The sequence below is a fragment of the Physeter macrocephalus genome, chromosome 7 (assembly GCF_002837175.3).
Source record: "Physeter macrocephalus isolate SW-GA chromosome 7, ASM283717v5, whole genome shotgun sequence".
NCBI lineage: Eukaryota > Metazoa > Chordata > Mammalia > Artiodactyla > Physeteridae > Physeter > Physeter macrocephalus.
In genome coordinates this window covers 11,943,135-11,968,231 of record NC_041220.1, presented here as the reverse complement: position 1 = coordinate 11,968,231, position 25,097 = coordinate 11,943,135, and the positions used below count along the sequence as shown (strand labels likewise).

At 34.0% G+C, this 25,097-nt stretch overlaps 1 protein-coding gene across 14 annotated transcripts in view; it reads right to left on the bottom strand.

Moving 5' to 3' along the window:
- Nucleotides 1–25,097, bottom strand: part of CCSER1 (coiled-coil serine rich protein 1) — a 1,341,341-nt gene that overhangs the window by 415,306 nt on the left and 900,938 nt on the right. For all 14 annotated transcript variants that reach the window (XR_008617752.1, XM_055085805.1, XM_055085806.1 and 11 more), the window contains one exon: nt 25,020–25,064. Coding sequence is in view for 13 of the 14 variants with exons in the window: in XM_055085805.1 (XP_054941780.1) it covers nt 25,020–25,064 (45 nt within the window). In the remaining variant the exon portion in view is untranslated. The remainder of the gene's footprint in view (nt 1–25,019; nt 25,065–25,097) is intronic.

The window sequence follows — 25,097 nt, the reverse complement described above, 5'->3', positions numbered from 1 at the left end:
TAATTTACTGATTCTTTTGTATTTTTTATCACAAGCAATTCCTTGAATGAAAAATGCTTTTATGTTGCAGTGCTGTAATGAATCTAACTGATCAAACTCCAAAGTGAGAAATGAGACAAAATGTGAAATACTTAATGAAAACTATGCTCTTTCAAGGAAAACCAATTTGTTCATAAAATTCACGGGTATGTTCATTGGAACAGATATAGTAAAAGAGCTGAAATGAAATATACTTGGTTTTCATAAAAAGATACCATTGAACAAGCAGGATTGTAGCCCAATAAAGGTCCAGCTATAATTTTATCCCACTGTTCTTCCAATATTTATTCAACAGAGTAGAAATCTGACCTGTATAAGAATTTGGCCAGGTCCCATGAATTTTCTGCTCAGATTTAGATAAAGTCATTTGAAGTAATGAAATAGCCTTGATGGAGAACTTAAAATTGTTCATTCTAAGATGTCAATCAACACTACCGCCTTCCTTCAAGGTAAGACTTGTTGTCCTACAGCCTATTTAGTGACTGTGCGCTTTCAGGAGGGAAGGATATTGTGTCAGATTCTCATCCTTTTTTTTTTTTATATATATAAATGCTCTTTCCTAACATGCTAAGTCAGGGGCAGGGACACAGAAAAATATTATTTGCCTTTGAACTTCTTGGTAATTAGTTAAATGTACTGTAGTCTCTTTGGAATAAGAAAGCAAAAAACTCTCCCAAAGGAATAAGATCCATATTTATAGTGATGGGCTGTGGTTATCACTTGCCTCAGATTATATTTGATAGAGTTTCTCCTAGGTTTTGGTTGTTTGCATCATTTTAAAAACAGGAATCTTTTGAGAATCATGTTTAACTAATAGAAAACATGTTTGATATTTGCATATGGTTTTTCAAGTTGTACATTACTGAGGCACCAAAATATGTGGAAAAGTCAGAAAAAAACTGTCAAGTTGCTGAAATATGTTACACATTAGTAACGAATTATATACCTTCATGGAAATGTTGATCATTAAGCTCAACAAATGAGTCAGTAGTAAACTATCTTAAGTTTGGTCAATAATTACTTCTGTATCTACGAGTCTGCAAAGTTAATAGAGCTCAGGTTAAGACTTAGTGATAGTATCAAGAGGTCCATTAGTACTTACTATTGACTTTCTTATCCAAACCATAACCAATCAGGCCTCATTTGTTATACTAACTTTTAAAGACATGCACATATTCCTGAAATAGAATTAGTTCCTCAGAATCCAAATTTCATCCCAAGTAACACAGTGAGATATGTTTATAAAATGTTAAAAAATAATTTCAAAATTCTTAAGTAACTTTTTGGGAGAAACAAACCACACAGGTATTTTCTTCTTCATTCTCTCTGAAATAAGTTAGAATCTTTTGCCCAAAATGACCTTTCACATGTAAAATGGACTGGAGTGATAAGTATCATATATAATGGATCATTTCTTTTCTGTATGCTGACTTTTTTTTTTTTTTTTTTTTTTTTTTTTTGCGGTACGCGGGCCTCTCACTGCTGTGGCCTCTCCCGTTGCGGAGCACAGGCTCCGGACGCGCAGGCTCAGCGGCCATGGCTCACGGGCCCAGCAGCTCCGCGGCACGTGGGATCCTCCCGGACCAGGGCGCGAACCCGGTTCCCCTGCATTGGCAGGCGGACGCGCAACCACTGCGCCACCAGGGAAGCCCTGTATGCTGACTTTTTAAAAAAATTTTTATTGGACTATAGGTGATTTACAATGTTGTGTTAGTTTCAGGTGTACAGCAAAATGAATCAGTTATACATATGATGAAATTAGAAATTAACTATTTGTGGATGTCAGAATAAATCCACTAGAAATTATTTTAGGGGGGTAGTCTTAAATTAATTTCCAAATAAGGCTCTCCAATAGTTTTGAGTAGAAGGGATAATCCATATTTAAATGAGTGAGAAATAAAAAACAAAACAGGAATACATCAAGATTATAAAAAGCGAGGAATAAAAGTAAAGAGTAAAATATAGTAAAGCTATATTTTCTCTTTAATATAGCTTTAAATATATATTAAGCAAAAACAATTCTACATGTATTTTAGTTTTAACTAAAAGTAAGTTTGGGAACATTTCAAATTTCAAATACAGCTGCTTCTAGCAGGTAAAATATAGAAGCAGTATATGTAATAAGTCTACATTCTATTCTAAAAGTCTATGTTCTATCCTATTTAAAAAAATAAAATACTTGTGGGTTGTGTTATCCTTTAAAGTGCAAAATGGAAAAATAAAAGTTTGGTTATTCATTAACTTTTTGAACTCCTCTAGATGCAAGGTTTGTGACCTAGAAATGAACTGCATATAGTTTTTCTTCTTTGAAAGGACTTACTTGTGCCCAGAAAGAACGTTAAAATAAATTTTTTTAAATGTCTAACTTGAGTGATTGTTTTGGGAAAGAAGGTAGTCAATGTATCTGTGATAAATAGACACTATAACCAAAATTTTCTCAATGATTGAGAGCAATTGTATTGCTAGCATGAATTATTTTTTGAAAAGTACTTTCCTTTTCAAAGTAAAGGGTTGTATTTTTAAACAATATTTCTTGGTAAAATCATCTAAAAGTTAAAAAAGTAAGTATATTTTCACTCAAAATCCCTATTTATGATTAGATGCTAAAATTAATAATGTATATTCTGAAAACCTGGGAAAGATATTTTCATTCAATTGCTGGAGACACAGAACAGAGCCCAAGTGAAATATTTTTAATTTATTTATATATAGTATCACCTGTCTTTAAAATGGTAAAACTAACTAACAGTCATATTCTTCTACTATAACAGGGAGAAAATATGGAGCATTTCCTCTTAGCTAACAGCTTCTTCAGGTGACGGAGCAGATAGATTCTTAATGCTAGACTGTGTTGGAAGTGTCAGAGCTTTGAAAAATCTTTTGATCTATATTAGTAGAATGATTAATATTCAAGAATATGAACTAGGAACAAAAACAAGTCATTTTTCATTATTATTTTGCCATCATGAATCTAATCATCAAATTGGTAATAGTAGGAAAAAGGTTACAAGAGATCATTTGTATCACTGAGCTTGATAATATAAGATACCATAAATCTCCAATGGGGAGTAGGAGGGACAAATATTTATTTATTTATTTATTTATTTATTTATTTTAACATCTTTATTGGATTATAACTGCTTTACAATGGTGTGTTAGTTTCTGCTTTATAACAAAGCGAATCAGCTATACATATACATATATCCCCATATCTCCTCCCTCTTGTGTCTCCCTGGGAGAAGTATTTAAAGTCCTCACCTGAGGACAAAAGATGCAGAACTTAGTTAAGAAAGCCCAAATATGCAAATTACAACATCAAAACACTTTAAACACCCATTTTTTTATGACCCTTTTCCAAATCAGAATAGGAGAGAGGCAGGGGGTGGGCTTGGGGTGGAGGGAAGGGGAAGGGGGAGGGGAAGGGGGGAGAGAGGGAGAGAGAGAGATTTATCTGTTTAGAATACAAAAAAGAGAACAGATGTTTCTGAGGTTTCATTCTTTCCTCCTGAAACCCTCCCCTTGATTACTGATACCATCTTGATTTTATTTTGTTTGTTTCTGATTATTTTTCTATCTCCATCTCAGGTTCCTCCTCCTAATCATACTGGACATGTAAATACAGTCAAGTATCCGTTCATGGTGATCTGTTTATTTTTCTTACACACTGAAGATCTCGATTTCTCTCCTGGATTCAACTATCTCCCGTTCGAAGATGCCTTCCCAGAATTGTTCTATCTTCTGACAGATTCCGCTCATGAACTAAACAGTGAGAATTTTCACAAGTACTCACTCTATCTTTTAAAAATGTTTAAAACTAAACTATCACCCATATTTTAGCTTTCCTCTGAGTTCCTTTTATTTGTCACATAATTAGCCCTATCACACTTAAAACTTTGCAATCATCTTTGTTTCTTCCTTTCAGGTAACACTAAATTAATATCTAAGATGGGTCAAATCATCCTTCATATTCACTCTGTCCTGTCTTTCAGTTTTTGTCATTCCCATGTTGATACAATTACACAGTGAAACTCTCTCTCTGAAGCCTATGTCTCATGCAATTACTTCCATAAACAATACACAAATTTTGTTCCAACTATACTTTGTTGTGGTCAAGAATCATGTTCAAAAATTTATTTAACTCTGAGTTCTTTGATAATAGCAAGAATTTAATAAATACTGAATTAAAGGATTAAAACTGGTATAGTCATTGATCCTTGAATATAATATGCAAATTATCATGTAATTTGTTATTAAAAATGTAAATACCTCCCCCCATTTGGATGTATATCTTATAAGTAATATCCGTTATATTTAAAACAAGCTTAAACTATTTTAGTCATCATGTAAATGCAGTTGCACAAGTCAGTATATTTTGAAATTATGGAGGTGAAACTAGACAGTTTATAAAACACCATGAAGTTTGAAATTCTCCACTTTTCTAAACTTCCCAGTCCCTGATATATCCTCCTAACTAATTTTTTTCATAATTTACTAACTAGGAATTCTTTTTTAAAAACATGCTATACTCACACATATTTATAAACATAAATTAAATACTATAACTTATGTATGATACAGCTATTTATCAGTCTACTTACCTACCATATACCAATTATTTTATTTATCCATGTACCTCTATAAACTTAGTTCTATTAATCTACTGTGTAATAATAAATATTCATACATTTGTTTTCTTTTCTAGTTATACATATATAACCTGTACAAAATACTTGTTAGCCAGCATCTAGTTACCTCTGGTTTGAAATACTGATTTCACGAACTTACCCAATCATTTATTTTGATTATAGAAAACATATTTTGAACCTGTTAATTAACTATTTTTTTATCCTCTTTTTAACAACTCTGAGATATATTTAGAAGCTACACAAATTCTAGAAATATGAGTGAAGATTAATGTTAAAAAGGTGGTCTAGCAATGTTCTCAGGGATTTGATACTGACCACATATATATTATATATATATAAATTAAATTGTGTGAAAATACATTAAAAATGATAGTTCATTTTAGGCTTAATACTATGAATCAAAGAAAATGTGTAAGAGCAGAGAGGCTAAGAAAAGGTTGAACGAACATTACATTTTAAATGGCTAATCTTCTTCTCTCCTTTGTTCACCAATGGAGTTTAATCAATGTTTTCCTGAAACCTTCTGCCAAGGCTTGACAGTAAGCATATTCATCTCTGAATACAGAGAAAATATATTATGGGAATGATTTAGCAGAAAAGAACATCTGCCCCCTTTCATACATGACTATCAAGGCTGCAGATTGCAACTTCAAGAACTCACTTTTCCCAACTCTGTTAAAGAAGGAAATTTAAGTTATCTTGTAAACACTGACTGGCACATTCACTGAGAATCCTAGAGCATATTTTCCTTACCTAGACTGCCTGTGAATGAAATGAGGCTGTATTATCAAGGTTTCGAAAGTTGAACAATTTGTCTAAATTTCACTACAGAAAACCTCTTCTACAAAAAACTATTGGAAAGAGTTGATCATAATACTCATCTTCAAAATGACATAGTCTAACACCTATATCAACGAGAAAGTTGCAAGTTAGGTATTACACAAAACAGAAAGAGTACTGGAGTATAATTATGAATGAAGGCTTTGTTCATATAAACAGAAGCCTTTCTCTGGGGAAATATAAAAAGGTGTTTATCCATAAAAGTTTATTTTCCATTCAGTGCTTTAGCTTCCTATGAAGTTATCCAGTCTAGAAGAAACTTGAAGATTAATCTCTATAGCTACAGTTGTTACTTCTTCCATAAACAGATAACCACAATGGAGAAGAAAAACAGATATAATGTTCATTAGAATTTTCTAAAATTTGTACTTTTATTTTTGGAGTACCCATACATACAATTACATGCATCTTTCCTTAGCATAGTATTGATTGGAAGAAAATATTCAGTCTCAGATATATCAACAAGAAAATCAAATATCTGTTGGACATACATAATGTAAATGTTTTGCTATCTAATATACAATAAAATTTAGAACCATATAAATATAAAATGACTTATAACAGATTTTGGGTGTGTATTTTGATACATCAAAGATGGCAAGTCTTAATCACTTGGGTGATAGAGAAGGAGCCATTGAATTATGCTAGAAAGTAAATAAGTATGATACAAATTACATATAGTATTTTTTCTTCTCTTACTATTGAACTAAAATAAGAAAATAGGTTTTAAGAAAATAAATAACTTTTCAAAGGCCATGTAAGTGATGAGCAGCAAAGCCAGGATTTTTTAAGTGTGGTTAACACCACAAAAAACTGATGCTCTTAGTAATTTTTTTTTTTTTACCTTAGTAATTTTTTTTCTACCTTATGGTGTTGGTGGATTGGCACTACATAAAATTCCTTCTTACAATACAAGGTTACAAAAGCGAAGTACCTTTCAGAGCTTGGACTTTGTAACCCCGTATGAAACACCTGAGAAACCACTAATATATCTTTAAAAGATGGTTTGGTCTCATAAACCCCACTGAAATGAATATGCAATATAGTACTTCTATCTACTTAATAAGCACTTTATACGGCACTTACTCTGCATTAGATACTATTCTAAGAACCTTATAAAAACAATCTATTTAATTCTCAATAACTCTGAGGTAGGTACTAAGCAAGGAGTCTGAGCCATGAATAAGTTGACTATCTTGCTTAAAGTCAATTCAACAGCTAAGAGGTGAAGTCAGGATTCGAACCCACCTCTGGAAACTCACCTTCAGTGGCTGTATTCACAATCTCCAACTGTTTTCTAGTCCTGCTAAGCCTCCAGGCTCATTTATAGGAAACCAAGATTTACATAAATAAATGGATGTTGTGGGAATGCACGGTACTACTTTATTGTTTCAGTTTGTCAGCATAGCACTAAAAGCTGCTTGTTTTTGTTTAGCTTTTTACCTGCAATCAGAACATTCTGCCATCAGGTGGTACCTTTTTATGGCTCACGACCTGAATTCAGGTTTCTTTAAGTATGATCATTGACAGACTCACAAATAGAGTTTTTACTCATTTTTTCTTTAGAGCAAAGAAACATAAAAACTTGACTATATTAAAATAGCTTAATAAGTATAATAAACTATTAAAAATCACTACTCTAACTCTCATTTATGGTTAGGTAAAATCATTTTTAACTCATATTTTTTCTCTTGGAATTATTAAAACAAAACTAAACTTCCAAAGCTTCCGACTCAGTGAATCTAGTTAATTGTAAAAAAAAAAAAAAAAAAAAGGACCCCTGTGTTTTGCTTATCACTTGAGGAAAAAAAAAAAACACAGGAAATCTATTGGATAGTTTGTCCCTAACCTTTCTGATTCTGCACTTTTCTTTAACTACAACAACAAACACCTTTAAAACATTAATGATATATATTGTCCAAATGGCTTTGCATATTCAAGCTCACTTAATCTTCACAATAACCCTATGAGGTAGATACTGTTATTACCTCCCATTTTAAGGATGAGAAAACTGAAGCACAATTTCTAATGCTTTGCTATTGTTTTTACAAGAGCTAGTAAGTGACACAGCTGGGATTTTCTCCAGGTCATTTGCATCACTGAGCTGTCTTGTCTCTCATTGTGTGCAATCTATATACTAGGGATTCCTAGAGCTTCCATAGTGATTCTTTTTTTGTTTTCAGGGCAAAATAGCAGGGATGGCAAGGGAGCAGGAGAAGGAAGCCACTGAAAGATCACCAAATCTTCCTCTAACTTTCTTCATTTAACCCAACCATTCGTTTATTTATGGATTCAACATCTCAATAAATAAATGTTTTGAGTATGTACACTATGCCAGGCAAAAGTAGAAAGTAAAAGATGGAAGATGTGTATACACCGAGCATTTCTCTAGATGTATCAGTTTTTAAAAAACATAAGCTGTTGCTGTTTTCTGATAAGAAAGGAGAACCAACTGGGCACATTTTGAGAAACATGTTGCTAATAACCTCACATAATTTAAAACTCTCTTAATTCAATGCAAATATTGATCAAGGTTGATGGGTATTTTTGTTTCTTTTCTAAAGAGATATCTTTCTGTACAAATAACATAAACACAGTTTATTATTCAGTTGGCCCTTTAGCTTTGACATTATGCTTTTCTTTATGCATTTTTAATATAGGGGTTTCTAATTTTTGGAATAAACTGAAGATGTATTATCCTTTTATATTGATAACTTTCAAATCACTTAATTTCACATAAAATTCAAGCTCACCACACATAAAACATTAAGTGAGGGAGATAAACTGTTTCCATGACTACATTAATTCCTTATCCTTAAAAAATCTGTGGAGAACTTTATCATGTTGTATATAAATGTACAACTTAAAATTAGCTGTTGGTTTAACGTCTTTAAATAATTAACAATAGCAAAAGCAAAAACATTAACAACCACTACTGAATTTGGCAGGACGTTTAGAGAGTCTGATATGATACAGAAGTTGACTAAACTGAAGAGAAGCTGTAAAATTTATGGGGAGGCATAAGCCACCTCCCTCTCTCTCATCTCTCTTTCGTTTGTATAACGGCTGACTGCCTTGGTGCCACCATGTGCTCAGGGCTGGAAAATAGGATGATTGGGTCCATCCAAGTGCAAGTCAAGCATTCAAGTCTAAGCACCATCTCATCATACTTTCTTATAACTGTTCTCTGTTTGGAACTTCTACATATGTGTATCTCCTCAAGTTCTGGGTCTTGCTTGGGACTCGGTATAGGCAGAGTTGGGTCTAAAAGTAAAACATGACATCTTGAGTGAGTAGGCAGGAACTAGTGCACTTTCACCGTGCTCAAGTATGTGCTTCTAAGTATTTAAGGTCCAAGAATAGATGGTCACATTATCAAACGGATTAGTATCTCTAAACGCTATTTAAACTTCAGAGTCTCAGATTAAATACCCTCCACAGTAAGAATATCATGATGTTCCTGACTTTGCGTCAAGGAGATATCTTAGTTTTACAAGCTGTTGAAGGTAGGGACTATATTTTATTCATGTATTCAGCCCTAATTACTAAATCTATCACCTTATAAACAGTAGACCTCCATTTTCAAATGCTAATTGAAAAAAAAAACTAGTAATCATATAGAAATCTAACTGCTCTTGTTCAAAACTTACAGTCTCATGTTTAATTAAAAAGCTTTCTTTGAATGATAGATTGTTTTCTAACTATTCAGGAAAAGCTTATTAGAGAAGCAAAGTCTCTGACTTTTAACTCGAAGGGTCTTAAATAAGAGTGCCTAACCCAATAACAGCTTATTTTGTCAGTAAAGATTTACTTTGTTAGAAAAGGTGGCATATGCTATTTATCATGTGGAGGCAAGAGGCTCAATTATCAGAAAAGAAACAGAATGTGGCTGCCACTGTGGAAAACCATAGGTTTTGATAGCAGATGCTTGTAGACTTTAATCCTACCTTTACATCATACTAGCTGTATGACCTATTAATCATTCCAAGCATCTGCTTCCAAGGTAGATTTCTGATAATAATACCTACTTCACAGAATTATTAAAAAGGGCCTGGCACACAGTAGGTGCTCAGTAAAGGTTAGTTCTCCCTGCCTCAGGTATTGCTATTGGAAATGTGCTAGTGACATCTAGTGGTAATTCCTGCAAACCTCAAGAAGGCCACCCTAGAAACTCACAGAGCTTCCCCAGTCATGCATTCATTCCATCAGCAAACGTTTATTAAATATCTCCTGTGTTCTAGGCTCTTAAATCAAGTTCTGAGGATTGCAAAGATGTAAAAAACACAATACCTACCCTAGAGAAGCTCTGGCTGTAGCCCACCAGACACGTTAGCTAATTACTATAAAAAATGTAATTAATGTCTACAACAGCAGTAAGAAAAAGTACAAATATGCTACAGAATGGGCAACTTACTCTGCCAAAGGATATGCCATTTGGCCTGCGTCTTAAAGAATAAATAAAATTCCCCCATTATAGTTTCACTGAAGGAGAAATGGGGAAATTTAGAGATTTCAAAAATGGTAATAAGTTAAGGCCTATTTGCTAAAGTTTTGGTTGATGTGCTAAGGAGTTTAGCCCTTCTCTTTGTGTGACAGGAAGATAGTGACACCTTTAGTGAGGTGGGTTCAGAATTATACTCGGGCAACAGTGTGAAGGGTAGGTTGGAGATAGGAAAGAAGAGAAGCTGGAGAACCCATTAAAAGGTTATAATTTTTCCCTTCAGAGGTAATGAAGATCCAAATTCATTCAGTGGAAAAGGGACAGACAGGAGGAAACATAACTGAGACACGTGAAGTAGAGTGGAGACTGTATTGACTTTGATGAGTGGGAACATACAGGAGCAGGAAGAAATGACGTTGATTCTGTGTTTTCTGGAATGGACTGTTAAGAAGTAATGTCATTAAAAGAAATTTAAAAAAACAGAAAAGAAATTGGGGTTTGGGGGAGGGTAGAACATGAAGATTACGAATTGTCTTTCTACATATCTTTAAAATTTAAATAATTTTTAATAGAAATGTCTGATACGTGAATAGACATAGGTCTGGAAAGAGATCTGGATGGAGACGGAGACTGAGGAACATCAGCAGGTAGCCAAAGTTACAGCCACCAGGGTGGATGAGATTACCTAGGAAAACAATGTGTCAAAAGAGGAAGGGTGAAGAGACAGGGTCAGGACCTTAGGGGACACCATAACTTCATTAGTAAGCCCTAAATAAGAACTGGAGTCACCCTTAATTTGTTCAGAACAGTACCTTAGTAAGTTCTAAACATAGACAACAAAATGACTTTGGAAATAGGTTGGTAATAGGAATATCTCAACTAACCAGAACATAACTTTTAAAAATACATTTAAGCTAAATTTAAGGTATAAAAGCACAGCTATAAAGTTCCCCACAGTCTTCATGAAATAAGTTGTATTTGAATTTTCCTCTCACAACTGAAAACTCTGCTTTACGCTTTGAGTGTAGTCCTTCCTAGGTCGGAGGGGAAATTTTATTTGACCGTCCATAAAATGAACAACTTTTCCACTTCTCTCATTAAATCTGGCCAGCTGGGTTTCTTTGCATTTTTTGTTTTATTGTCTTCTACTTTCTCTCTTTCTCTTTTCCTATCTCCCGATACAAGTATTTCTTGCTTCAGTGATTTTCTGGGAAAAGAGCCCAGTTGGTTTAATGTTTTTGGTTTTTTGTGTTGTTTTGTTTTGTTTTTTATTATAGACTACCTTACGAATTTAGGATATTAACTCTATAGTTTCAGTGTTGTCAGGTTGAAAAGAAGAGCTATTCAATTTATGGCCTCCTAAAATATATATAATCTCTATTTTATTTTTAAAATTCAAAATTCTTCTCTTATTTTTTCATCTCTTATCATGTTTGTAGATACTAAAAAAAAAACAAAACAAAACAACCTGGTCTGTCAATTAATTTTATCGCCCCATGACTAATATTTTCTATATGCTAATGCTCAGCCTCTTGGTCCTCAAATTCATATATCACTTCATGTGTCATTCTAAAGAGTGTCTTTCCTTAATTATCACAGATTAGTTTAAATACCATTTAACTATATCATTTCAAAATCTCTGTACTCAATTTACATACATTGATTAACTTCGGGCAATCAGCTGATCCCCTCTGCACCTGAATCAGCCTTATCTGTCCAAAAGGGAATCACAGTTCAGGGTGGTCTTATGAGATGAACATGACAAGTGCCTGAAAACCTTGCATAATTTAATCCTGACAAAGAATAATGGGTAATTCAAACAGTTGAATAAGCCTCATCATACAAGTTAAAAATTCACTTGGATCATCAGATTTGAAATTATGAAACTTGACAAATTTTTACAAATTCAACTATATTAAAAATTTCCCCACAATTGGAGCTTTATAAATATTTTTCTCACCATTTAAAATTTGTATACCTCAAATTCACCTAAAATGTGAACAGCCATTACCAGCATCTATCTCTTTAAGTAGGCTAAAGAGAAAAAATTAAATATGCTTATTAACTTTAATATTTAATTATAAGTGAAGCCAAAATATATTAATAATTAAATATGTGAAAGGCAAAAGGAACAAATGATCTAGACTAGCATAGGTGTTCTAAACCCAACTCTTGCTGATTCTAAAAAGGAACAAGATTTAACACAACAAACATTTGTTGGGTGCTTACTCTATATCAGGAACTATACCAAGTTTTATGGATGGAAACAGAGTAAGACTCTGTTCTCTAGGAACTCAGTCTAAGTGATAGAATGGTGGAGACACAAACAAAAAGACTCACAATACAATATGGTAAACATAATAACATAGTAGAACCAAGCATCAAGTACTATTTTTGCAAGTAGCAATCCCCGGGGAATTTTTCCTTCAATAGGTAACATTCAATCTGAGATGTGGTGCTGAGTAAGTGGCTTTATACTCAGATGTCTACTGTCTAGACACTGGGATGTCTACTGTCTTTTTAACAGTAACAATAAACAGTAACAGCATTTAAAACTTCCATATGGGGTATTTTTATTGGTACCTTACATTGAGATCACTATTTTTGATATACAATCTCACTTTCTCTATTCATAACAATCCTATGGGGTAAGGTACAACTATGGAATTAAATTTTTTTTTTTTTTTTTTTTTCAGTGCACGGGCCTCTCACTGTTGTGGCCTCTCACATTGCAGAGCACAGGCTCCGGACGCGCAGGCCCAGCGGCCATGGCTCGCAGGCCCGGCGGCCATGTCTCACGGGCCCAGCCGCTCCGCGGCATGTGGGATCCTACCGGACTGGGGCACGAACCCGTGTCCCCTGCATCGGCAGGCGGACTCTCAACCACTGCGCCACCAGGGAAGCCCTGGAATTAAATTTTTAAATGAAGAAATTGAGGTACGGATTATGTACCTCAGTGACATAGGTTATGCAACTTGCTCAACATCACGTTGCTGAGCAGAGAGCAGAACTGGTAATAAAAGCTCCAAAATACGCGCCCTCTAGAAATCCCACTACGCCGCACTGCCTCTTATTATACAGTCATTTCCTATTTAGGGAAAATTTAATGAATTTTTGTGCCACAGATGTCTCCACCTGCAAAACATATATAAAATTCTTACAAATTTTTCTATGATCCTATTGAAGTCAATGGCTCCAGTAACACCTAAATCATTTGCAGTTTTCTTTGACCTCAAATTGTCTGAGTGCTACACAAAAACATCTATGAATTACTCCATTCTCAAGAAATTAATACTGAAGTTACTATGTTCTCCAGGCAGCACCTCATTGTTCTTTTGAATTACTTTCACTTGCTAGCTTCTTAAATATGCTTTTCATGTTCACTTTCCTGTTGCCAATTCTGCAACTGATGGCTATCACCTCTTTTACCCATCGAAAGTTACTCACTAAGATGAGTAAAATCTTTTTCAAGGCAAAATGGAAGATCATTTGCTTCCCCTGGTGCTTTTGACCTCTGTACACCTTTGACATTTTTGTACTGGGTACTACTTACTCTCAATATTCTTTGTGACCTTTACTTTCAGAAAGTAAACCAGAGCTAATATATTAACAAATGTAACTTGTTAGAGGAGAAAGCAACATCACATCTTTGATAGGCTATAATTGGAAGCAAGAAAGGTACAAAGAACCATTTTTCCAGTTTTTGATTCCACGTGTTTCAACAACTGTGTTTAGTTTCTAAAATTCCAGACTTCCAGAATATTAAGTAAATCTATATTTTAATTAACTTTAACATATCCAAGTGTAGGACAATACTCATGATCTGGTTTGACAATGGCATCAGTTATAAATAGGTGGATGAGTTAAAATTGCTAAATATCATTAACTTACTCATTTTGAATTTAACATTTTTGAGTATTTATAAATACAAATTCAAATAACCCTTATATTTTCTCTCAACTGTTTTAGAAGATATTCCTCTAGGTCCTATTTGTGATTGTCTACCCCTAAACCATACAGAAATGGTCAAGCAAGTGCACTGTGAATTTTCCCATGTGGAATATTGTCTGATCCCACTCCCTTTAGTACACAAAAGAGAAGTACAGGTCAAGCTAATGTTCAGGATTCATGTACCGGCAATGATTTGGTTTAATAAATACAATAGATTAGATATACATTGGATAAATAAATCCAGATAGAGGACTGTTTTAATTTACCATATTGTCAACATTTATCTTTCTTCATAGGATATGTTATTTTTAATCAGTGAAAGCTAATCCCCGCCCCCCCAAGATGTAATAGATTTAGACAGGGGTGATTGAGAAGCTAACTTTGAGATGATGACCAGGACCTGGTTAAGAAGTCTGAGACTGGGAAAATTGCACAAACTGCATGTTTCAGGTAAATTTTGTATTTTCCTAACTCATCCCCTCTTGATTTAAAAATAATAAAAGAAAATGAAAATGGTACCCCAACATTCATTCCAGATGAGTTACTACAAGTATATCTTCCCTAACCACAATTAAAGAGAACATTCAGATCATGAGACTCTTCTACCACAGTACAAGTGGTAAAATCCAAAGATGAGTTAAATGGTGCGTTTATCATTTGAAAATCATAAAAGGAAAGAAAGGAGAAAAAAAGAGAAAGAAAAAAATCATTTTTCTAATCCTAGTTCCTGTTGCTAAAGTATATTTATTTGATTGAACTGTGTGGATGAGCTAGGGGAAATTAGATCACACTGTCTATAATTAGAAGTGACTGTCCAGCTACAGAGTAGATAGCTGAGCCCATCATTTGGTGGTAGTCATGAGGGACAAAGTATAGGTTAAGAAAAAAAAAAAAGAGAAGTTACCTAATTTACACAGAAAGAAGAATGATGTAGAATTAGAGAACAGAGAAACAGAGAAAAGGAGCTGATTATTATCCATTTTCCAGAAGATCAAGATATATTCCCTGCAAATGGATGTACCTGACACTATTCAATTTAATGTATGTTTTAAGTAGGTTTCTATTCTTTGTAGTCAAATAGTTCCTAACGAAAACAAAAGAGTAGTTGTGGTCTTGGTCTTGGATGAGATAATACCTATATGCGACAAATAAGTAGGCAAGGGGGCGGGGGAGACAGAGAATATGACTGTTTAGCAAGTTCAGATAATTCTCATGAGGAATGCCAAGAGTCAAAATATCCAGTTGTAGTAAATCTATTAATTTCTCTTCTTATAAGTCATAGTGTAGTGGTGAATTTTTACTCTGGAGTCATATTCCCTAGGTTTCAATCCTGGCTTCACCCACTTATAACACTTGGGCAAGTTATTTAAGCCATTTCGTGTTTGGATTTTTCTTCTTTGAAATGAGAATGATAATAGTGGCTATTTCAAAAGTTTGTTATGATGAGTGACTATATGTAAAGTGCTTAAGGAACTAATAAGCACACGCAAAGCACTTACCAAGGGTAATTCAAATTTTTTTTTATATTGTGAAAAGAAAGGATGCTAGTTTTTTAGGGTTTTAGAGTGAAATGTATCCTATATCAGATCTACAATGCCTTATCCAAAATTCTTCAGGTCAAATATATCTGGTAATTTGGAATTACCCTGATTTTAAAATAGTAATACAGAGCATATGCCATATCTTTTGAATATTCCCAGCAGGGTTTGGAGCAGCACTCTGTACAAACACATTGATATTTCTGTAGTAAAACATATACATGTTCATGCTAAGTGGGAAAAAGAAAGACTATAAATGGGTTCATATTAGTTCAGGCCAGGTTTGGGCCACCAAATGAGCTTGAGCCTCCCTTTGATGAGGGGATATCAGTTTTCAGAGCATTTGGGATATTAGAATTTCAGATAAATTATTTACATGTGTTATTTTATGCTTCTATTTACTGTTTGTATTTGTTGTTGGGAATTTAAATGTAACTAAATTTTAATGTTATTGAAGAGACAAGGCACTCCTGAGTAAATAGGTAAAGGGCAAAGAAAGCTTCTATTCTGAAGGAAATGATGTGTACAGTTGTATTACTTTTAGAGTGTTTTATAGACTGAATTGTGTCCCCCCAAATTCATATGTTGATGTCCTAACCCCCAATACCTCAGAATGCGATGGTATTTGGAGATAGGGCCTTTAAAGAGATAATTAAGGTAAAATGAGGCCACTAGGGTGGGCCCCAACCACACTGACTGGTGTCCTTATAAGAGGAAATCTGGGCACACAAAGACACACTGGGGATATGAACACCCAAAGGATAGACCATGTGAGGACACAATGAGAAGGCAGCTATATGAAAGCCAGCCAAAGAGAAAAGCTTCAGAAGAAACCAAACCTATGGACACGTTGATCTTGGCTTCTAGACCCAGAACTGTGAGAAAATACATTTCTATTGTTAAAGCTACCCAGTCTGTGGTACTTTGTAATGACAGCCTTAGCAAACTAATATAGTATGCAATAGCAATTTTACTTATAGCTATTATTTTGAACATAACTGTTATTTGTGTGAGTCTGAAATTCTCTAATCCTAACATTTTAATATAATTAAAACAATTGTTTATATAATAATTCAACAGTATAATATTTATAATAATACAATATTTTTCCGCTTACTGGAAATCTTATTTAGAAGTTTTAGATTACATATTAGGTAACAGTGTGGTGATCACTGACAAGGGACTGCGGGGTCCTGTGATATAACTGGAGGACAGCAATGGAACTAGTCGGGAGTGTTCCTATTCCACTGGGCTGACTGAGCATCGATGCCCCAAAAACTGTCTCAAAGTGGGTGTGAGGACAGGAAGTAAACAGAAAATAGACATGTGTCAAATAATTGTCCTCAGCTGGACAGATGATGGAAGAATGGAAAGAGATTTGGGGATCTAGTTCTAAGCAGAGAGTAGGAGGGCAGGAAAGTTCTTCAGAAAAGAGAAGTAGTTAGTTCCCGTTGTAGGTTTACAGGATTTTAATACGTCTGTCAGCAAAGCCAATAATTGAATATTTACATGGGGATTATCTGTTCTATATGAAAACATAAATCTAAACAGTAAAGAAATTCTCTTGCTAAGTAATGGATAAGTATCAAAATAATAAAAATGTTTATCTTCTGTATATTTTTGAGGTGGCTATTGGCTTTTATTTGTAATTAAGAAAGGAATCATAAGAGATCTTCTCATTTATGTATGAATAAATACTTCTCTGATGAAAACGGGCTGAATCAATTCAACCATATGGAGTAGTATTTTCCTTTTATATTAATTGACATAGGTAAAGGGCAAAAAATAACTGTATCATAGGCTGTATACACAAATAAAAACAACAATGCCAAAAAGATCCCTATGAGTTTAACGCTACACTTTCAAATAAAAATATAAGGCAGTGAAATAAAAATCTTAATTTGTTTTTGCCTTTTCAGCTGAAAACATCTCCAGGGTTTAACTGATTCTAAAAATAATATGTGTGCCTTATAAGAATGGATATCTAAATTTTTATTGATTAGAAAGTCGAAATCTTTCTACAGTAACCCTTCTTAGTCCTCATCTCTTTGTAAAATCCACTTTAAAATTACAAATCCGTAATTATATACAAATATTTTTGAAAAAAGACTCATAAATGAAGAAAATATATTGCGTTTCAGAACTCTGAGGTCAGAATCTCCATTCATTTCACTTGTGCACATCAATGCAAAGCTAGAGCGGCATAAACTCTGCCTAACCTGCCTAATCTCTACCTATTACCTACATGAGAAGACTTGCCTTTAAATCATCCTGCCTGTAACTTCACACCCTCTAAATATCCTCCCCTAAACTCTCCATTTAGAGACCTACTAAAATTTTGTCAATGTAGTGTTTTCTTTTTATTGCAGTAGTTCTAACAAACTCAGTTTTGCTTGATGAAAAGTTTTTTTCTTTGTGATCATTTGTCAGACCAAGAGTCAAAAATTGTGGAGATACAAGGGAGGTCCCAGCGAAACCCCTGTTCAATCTGGCTTAAGCTCCTCTACTTGAAATATGTTCCTCTGAGGCCGCTGAAGTCTCCATTCAGGAGTCTCTCAGAGAGCAACAGTGAGATACACCCTGCACTGGGTCTAAACTAAAGTTCTTTTTGTCAACCTCCCAAATGCAGAGTTTCTGCCTCATATGAATGAGAATGATTTTAGTAATCCTTTGGTAACCTAATCAACTTTGAAAATTCTTATTCTAGATGAAAATACCTGATCTGTAACTTACAACGTGACTGTCTGTTTTCATGACTTTCCATTGTGAGTCAGTAAGAAGCGGTCTAACTCCAGGTACTCATGAGGTTGGACTGCTTGGAGTTAGGTTTTGTTAGACTGATTTCCTTTAGACAAACTTTACCTGAGTGTTCTTTCAAAACCTTGTGAGCATTTTCCTCAGTCTTATCTTTCTTGACTCCGATTAGTTTCATTCTCCTCAGAGCCAGAGAGTTTAATCCCCTCATCAGGTCTTAGGCCAAGTTCTTAAGAGAGGAGGTTGCCCAAGCAAAACGTTCACGTGGTCTTTTCAAGTTATTTGGCCCTCTAGGTCAAATTCCTGATTGCTTTGTATTTTAACTCATGTGCCTATATCTCTAACTGATATAATTCCATCGAGTACAATCTGAAATTGCACAGTCCATTTTGGGGAACACGATTGCTAGACTGATGCTTGCTGGAATTCACTAGGGTTCAAATTATTGTTTAAACCTGTTGTAAATACTCTTTTGTGTGGCTCTGTGTGTGTGTGTGTGTATGTGTGTGTGTGTGTGTGTGTGTGTGTGTGTGTGTGTGTAATAGGTTTCCTATAACTAAGGCTTCTTTTGTCCTTCCACAGTGATGGTTTCATGTCTGTCCAATGCTGGCTCCTTCTCATTTCTCTCCTTTCCTCACTCTTTTTTTCCCCTGCTTCTCTTAGGAAAAATTGTTCTGTCACTATGTACATACTCTAAGAATTTGTAATCTAGATAATCAAACATTTCCAAAAGAAAGATTTAAAAAATTGAATAGTGTGCACTTCTTACGGATTTTGATTTTCTCATTTGAAAGACTACTAAGAATGTGTTCTTTCTTACTGATGTAGAGCTGATAAGCTTAGTTTTGCTTAACCAAACAGGTTTCTTTTGGATAGTTCCTTGGAATTTCAGTGGTATACAAGCATAGAAGAGATCTTCAAAATCCAATCTGAAGATCACCCAGAAAATACAGGATGTGAAAAATAGCTTATAAAACCTGTAGTGCTTAGGCACTGCTCTCTGTAAACAATGCTGCAAGTGAAAGGTAAATAAAATTTTCTCTCATCTGTAATAGGAACTATGGAATTAAGAATTTTTGAGATTCAATGACAGATTCCAAGTATATTTTGTTTGTTGTCCTATCAGGAATTTGTCATCTGAGAACCAATTTAGAATGTAAAATCTAAGACTAGGCTTTAGGTATCACTGATTATAGGATAGTCCATGTAAACAGTAAAATCTCCCAACAACATGACACTCAAATTGTCTCTGACAGAAGGAAAGATGAAAGGAAGAGCAAATGGTATGGAAAATAATAATAGTAATAAAAATTGTTGTCATTTATTGCGTGCTTCCTATGTGTCAAGCACTGCTCAAAGAGCTTTACACGTATTAACTCATTTTATCCTGTAAGAACATTTTTGAAACAGGAATAATTATTATGGCCTTGTAAATTGTAATTCTTTCAATTAGATATTGGCTCACAAGCACAAAGATTTTTTCAGTTCCTTTACTGCCTGTCAATTCCGAGAAAGGAAAAAAAAAATAAGGATATTTTATTTTTTACTGAGTCCTTAAAAGGTCTGTTGATCTCAGAATCCAACTGTAAATCAGATACATCTTAGTGGCAAATTATAGCCATTGAACCACTGAATAATTCTAGTTATAAATGAAGAGTTATTTTTGCCTCAGCTTTTATATCTCAAAGAAGAATATAATATTGGCCAATATATATTTCTCCCCCAAATTGTGTCATCACTGACGTTATAAAACAATCTCTTATTCTACAAAACTCTACATCAACCAAGAATGGGATAGCTAAATTTGAACAAAAGTGGAAACAGTCAGTCTATTCTGAATGCTAAACAATAAAGACTTCATGCAAATGGAAGTAAGTTTTGCAGAAAAATTACTAAAGATAACTGGTAATCATGATTTGTTTCTTGGTGAAGATTTTCACCAAGCTATAAAAGAAATATAGTTATCTTCTATAATTTCAAAATTATGTAAAACATTAGATTTTAAGAGAACAATGGCACTTCGACACTTTTTGCTAACTCAATTTCAAGAACGACACACTTTCTTCGATTTTAGTTCTAGTCTTAAAACTCACATATTTTTCTTCTTTTCTCTCTTTAGAAAACAATTCTCTCCAGTGGTCTGTTGGATGTGGGAGAAATAGTAGCAAGTTTTCTTAACTTAAGCAATAACTTAGATCCAAAATAATCTGCCTAATAATTCTAATTAATTTTAAAATGGAAAGGGAAAACAATGGTGATTTTTAATTTTGTTCCACTTGTAATAATGCCTGTTGTACTATTCCAGGTAGAGACAAATTATTTTGAAATACAGAATATCATTGATCACATTCTTTGAGTTTTCTCCCTTTTGGTGCTCAAATTTTAAAATGACTTTCAACTTCAAGTAGGAACATGTAATCTGTCAAGGGATAAACAATGCAAAGTCTATCCAGCTATACTAGCAAAGGCATAAAATCCACTATTTATCTGAATAAAATAATCACTTTCTTTAGGAATATTATATGCTCAAGTGATACTTTACATAAATAGCAAATCATGAATTATTATTTTAAATGATTCATACATTTAAATATAAAGTAAGCTTGGTGAAATAGCATTGAGCTAAACATTTTATTTTCAATCTACCTTTTTCAAATATCTCTGATTATGTTTAAGTATCAGAAATTCATATCATCTCTAATTTCCCATTTATGTTTTTTGGCAAAGTGAGGATACTGTAGTCCAACAGAGAAAGCTAGTGAAGCATTCTGATGACTACAAAGCAGGCAGATTGTAAGGCATGCCCATGATTTTCTTGAGAATTACACATTCAAAAATCAGTTATTTTAATGATCTGAAATGTCCACTTCTTCCTATGTGTCTATCAGAATCTATTTATTTATACTTGCAATCCCCCAGGTAAAATGAGAATTTTTAGAAATATCATTGGCACAGTCAAACATAATTAACTGAAAAACTTCCACACTAAAACAGGGGATTTTTCTCGTAAAGGGATGACTACATCTCTAATGTTTTGGGGGCATATTTCTAAAGAATGCTTCTAGAAATTATCAGAAATGTTCATTTTCTCTCAGATGTTTACGGAGCATTTTCAATATCTGTCTTACAAGAATACAAAACTATTTATTTAAAATGTTCAAGTGTACCGATATTAATCTTTCCTCAGAATTCCAGTTGAAGAATGGTAACATAATCTCTACTTACTTTGTTCATCACTTTGAGGAGATCTGAGCTCTGCCAACTATGTAAAAGTGATTCCTGATCGTTACACGCTTGCACTTTATCTCCATTGCATCAATGGTTCTGGAATCTCTGTTAACTTCCAACAACACCCATAATCCAAAAGCTCCAATAACCACTGTCTCTCACCTCAGCTTGCCATATTAAGTGTAATTTCTGAAATTAAATGCTTGATCCTGACTTAGATATCTAACCATAATAGTTTTCTTTATCCATGATATAAAGTCCCACATCATGTGTATTTAGACTTGTGATATAAAATATCCAGAATATGGATGGTCGAGTATTTTTGAGCTAAGGTGAAAATAAAGACAACTTGCCATTCAAAATTAGTGTGTACAAACACATGCATACATACAAACACAGGTACTCATGCACACACAGATGAATCTTTAATAAGTTAACAAAAACCGTACTTTGGAAAATATAATACTATTTAAAATAACAAAGTTATACAATCTTTTAAGAAAACTGACAGTAACCTGATTTTATCCACATTTAACAGTAAAAGCACTGTATTTAGGAGAACAGAAATTCCTTAAAAGAAATATGATTTATCTATGTGTCATATCCAGTGAAATTTCATTGAGGTTTTTCTATGAGTTATAAGATCCCACTAGAGGCAGGAAGTTCACTTACAATCAGAAAGGAATATCAGTTATATAATCACATTTCACACAGCATTCCACTCATCTCCCTTTTTAAACAACCTTGTTATTATCTATTATGATCAGCCCCCTCAATTTACATGCATGGTATGCATGTATAAATATACCAAAAAATTAATGTAACTGAGGTTTTTTTATACAATTAATACCTATTTTCAAATATTTCACAACAATACAAGCAATTTAGGTACTGCTCATCTCTATTTCCTAAAGGAAGGTAATTTATATCTTAATCACTTCTTCTTAATTTATATTTTATATGGCATGTAGTGTTCAAATCTGGCCTTCCTATCTAGCAATGAGCCTTTTAATAATATTTACCACTTAGCTAAATAGCATATTACTGCCTGCTTCAATTTTCCATGCATATTCTAACTGTTGTCATGATCTCAGATGGTAAATAGTACATTTCAATTGATGCTTCTTAAATCTTCTTATAAATATTTGGTAAGAGGCCCTAGTGTCACATCCGTCAACACCTACTGGGAACATCTGTCATTTGAACTAAGAAAAATTAATTCATTTTAAGAGTAATCATTGTCATTCAGTCTTCATCAATCACAATAGCATTAGGATGAAAAATTCTAAGAGGATGTTTTGAGTAAGAGTTTTCCAAATCCACACATTTCAATTTAACATAATCAGAAGTATATTATACATCTTTGTAATACATGCATGTAACAGAACACAGCAAATAGGAATCAGAAAGATACCTGTCACAATTCATAAGAAAGAGAGATCAGGAAGCTCTTAAGAAGGAATTACACTCTTGTTTACAGATCACTTACCACTGAGACTTGACAGAAGTGTCCACAACATAGTTCACCTAATTGTCTGATACTTGCCCGAAGTTTCTTACCACAGAATGTATTGGACTTTACAATCATGGGGAAAACTAAAGTGAGGGTTAGGTTGGATAGAAATATGCCCAAGTAACCCAGTGTTGCCCAGACAGGAAATGAAGTGGTTGTTTTGAATTTTAATAGTTGACTTTTACTTTCTATTCCTGGATTGGGGGTCTCAAGTGAAGACACTACCGGGCTGTCGTTAACTGGATGATCTTACCTCCTTCTCAGTTATTCCACCAACCTCAGCGAGGAGGCCCAAATCAAGGTTGCCCCCTCTATGCAGATGTATATGTTAAATTGTAGGTCATTAAAAATTTGACCTTCACACAAACCATAAAATACTTTCAAGAAAAAAATTTTTTAATTTAATATACATTATTGACATGTTCCTTACCCATAAGTTCATTTGTAATAAAAATAAAATGAGAGGAAATGCAAAACTAAGCAATAAAATTTAACAGCAACTCTTTTCAATAAAAGCCAGTCATTAGGCTTTTAAAAAATCACCTGAAAATCTACAAAATCTTAACCTAAAAAATGACTTTTGCTACCATTTAGCAACATCATTACCTGGGTACATGGACTTAAGTATCCCCTCTTTAGACACACAATTGGTCTTGGACTAGGATACAGTGGCGAGAAGCTGAGTAATACAACCCAAATTGAATGTCCTCAAAGGCACTGAATCAGCAGAAATAAATTGTGGCAGTCCTGCTTGGGTGTGAACTTTCACTTAGAAGGTGACAAGTCTCTAAGTAGATCCATTTTAGTCCCATCTGAGAGAAAGTATTTACCCTCACAAAACCTGTAAATGGCTCTGAGGTCTTCCTTACACAGTACATAATTTTTCCCACTCTGCCTTTACTGATGACCACGTCCTTTTTACCTTGCTCTCCTGCAGCATGAAAAATCTCAAAAGATTTATCTACATTTCACGTTCTCCAGCTCTTTTGCCAGTGTGAGCCTACGTTATGCATCCGTCAAAAAGAATAGATTCTTCTGGATGGAAAATAGCAAATAAGTGGAAAGAGACCCTAAATGACAGGTTTACAAGGAGCTAAAATGCCAAATACTAAAAACACACAACTGAAAATTAAAAGAGCAAGGAAAGAAGGGGCAAACACCATGTATTAAATACAGAAGAAAAATGTTTTTACAGAAAGAGAAGCCACAGATAGGGAGGAGGGTTACATTTATTTTCTCATTTTATAAGACAAAGTATCTTCACCTTTGACCCCAAATTATTATACAAATCTCACCAAAAATGAAATGACCTTTTGGGCAACAAGAAAATATTGATTTACTGAATTTAATATCCCACCATCCCCCTACACCCAACAACCTGAGTCACAAAGTAAAATAGAGCATTTACACATTTAGCCTGGAAAGAATTTTAATCAAGGTGAAGTTAAGCCTGCACATTAGAATTAGAAAATAATATACAGCACGTAACCATATGGTATTATGGTATTATGTTTGGTACTATTAAAAGTTTCCTTTCCTTACAAAGCATCTGGGATAATAATTAAAGGAAGCTTTAGAATCAGTAGTCTTACCAGGGCGACTTCATACCATCTGATATTGCACACACGCCTAGTAGCACACGCCAATTGCCTTGGATAGGAGAGCGAAGAATCCCAGATGACATAAAATGTTTCTGTTGTTAGAACTATGTGAATTTCTCAATCAATCATTTTAAATATTGCATGTAATGTTTGCTTTAAAAGGTTTGTCTGCCCGGTCTAGAGGGCCCTACTGCTATAAAAATCTATTTTAACAGAAACAACACTTGCCTAACCAGAGACCTGGTACTTTCTTCAGTTTCAGAGGAGCAACACAAAGAATACATTTACATAAATATGTATAAAATGTGGTTTGGCCAGAGTAAATGAGATGTACGTTATCATAAATCCCCTCAACACATCGCCATTGTCATTAACATCATCGGCATCAGTCAACATCGCCAACAAAATCACCGCAACACTGTAACCGTTTTCTCTTCTTCCCCCTCCCTCTCCCTTAGACTTTCTTACCTCTCTCCCTCCTTGTACTGACTCCGGTCTTTTCAGGTTCAAACCCTGAAAGAAAAAAAAATATATATATATATATAG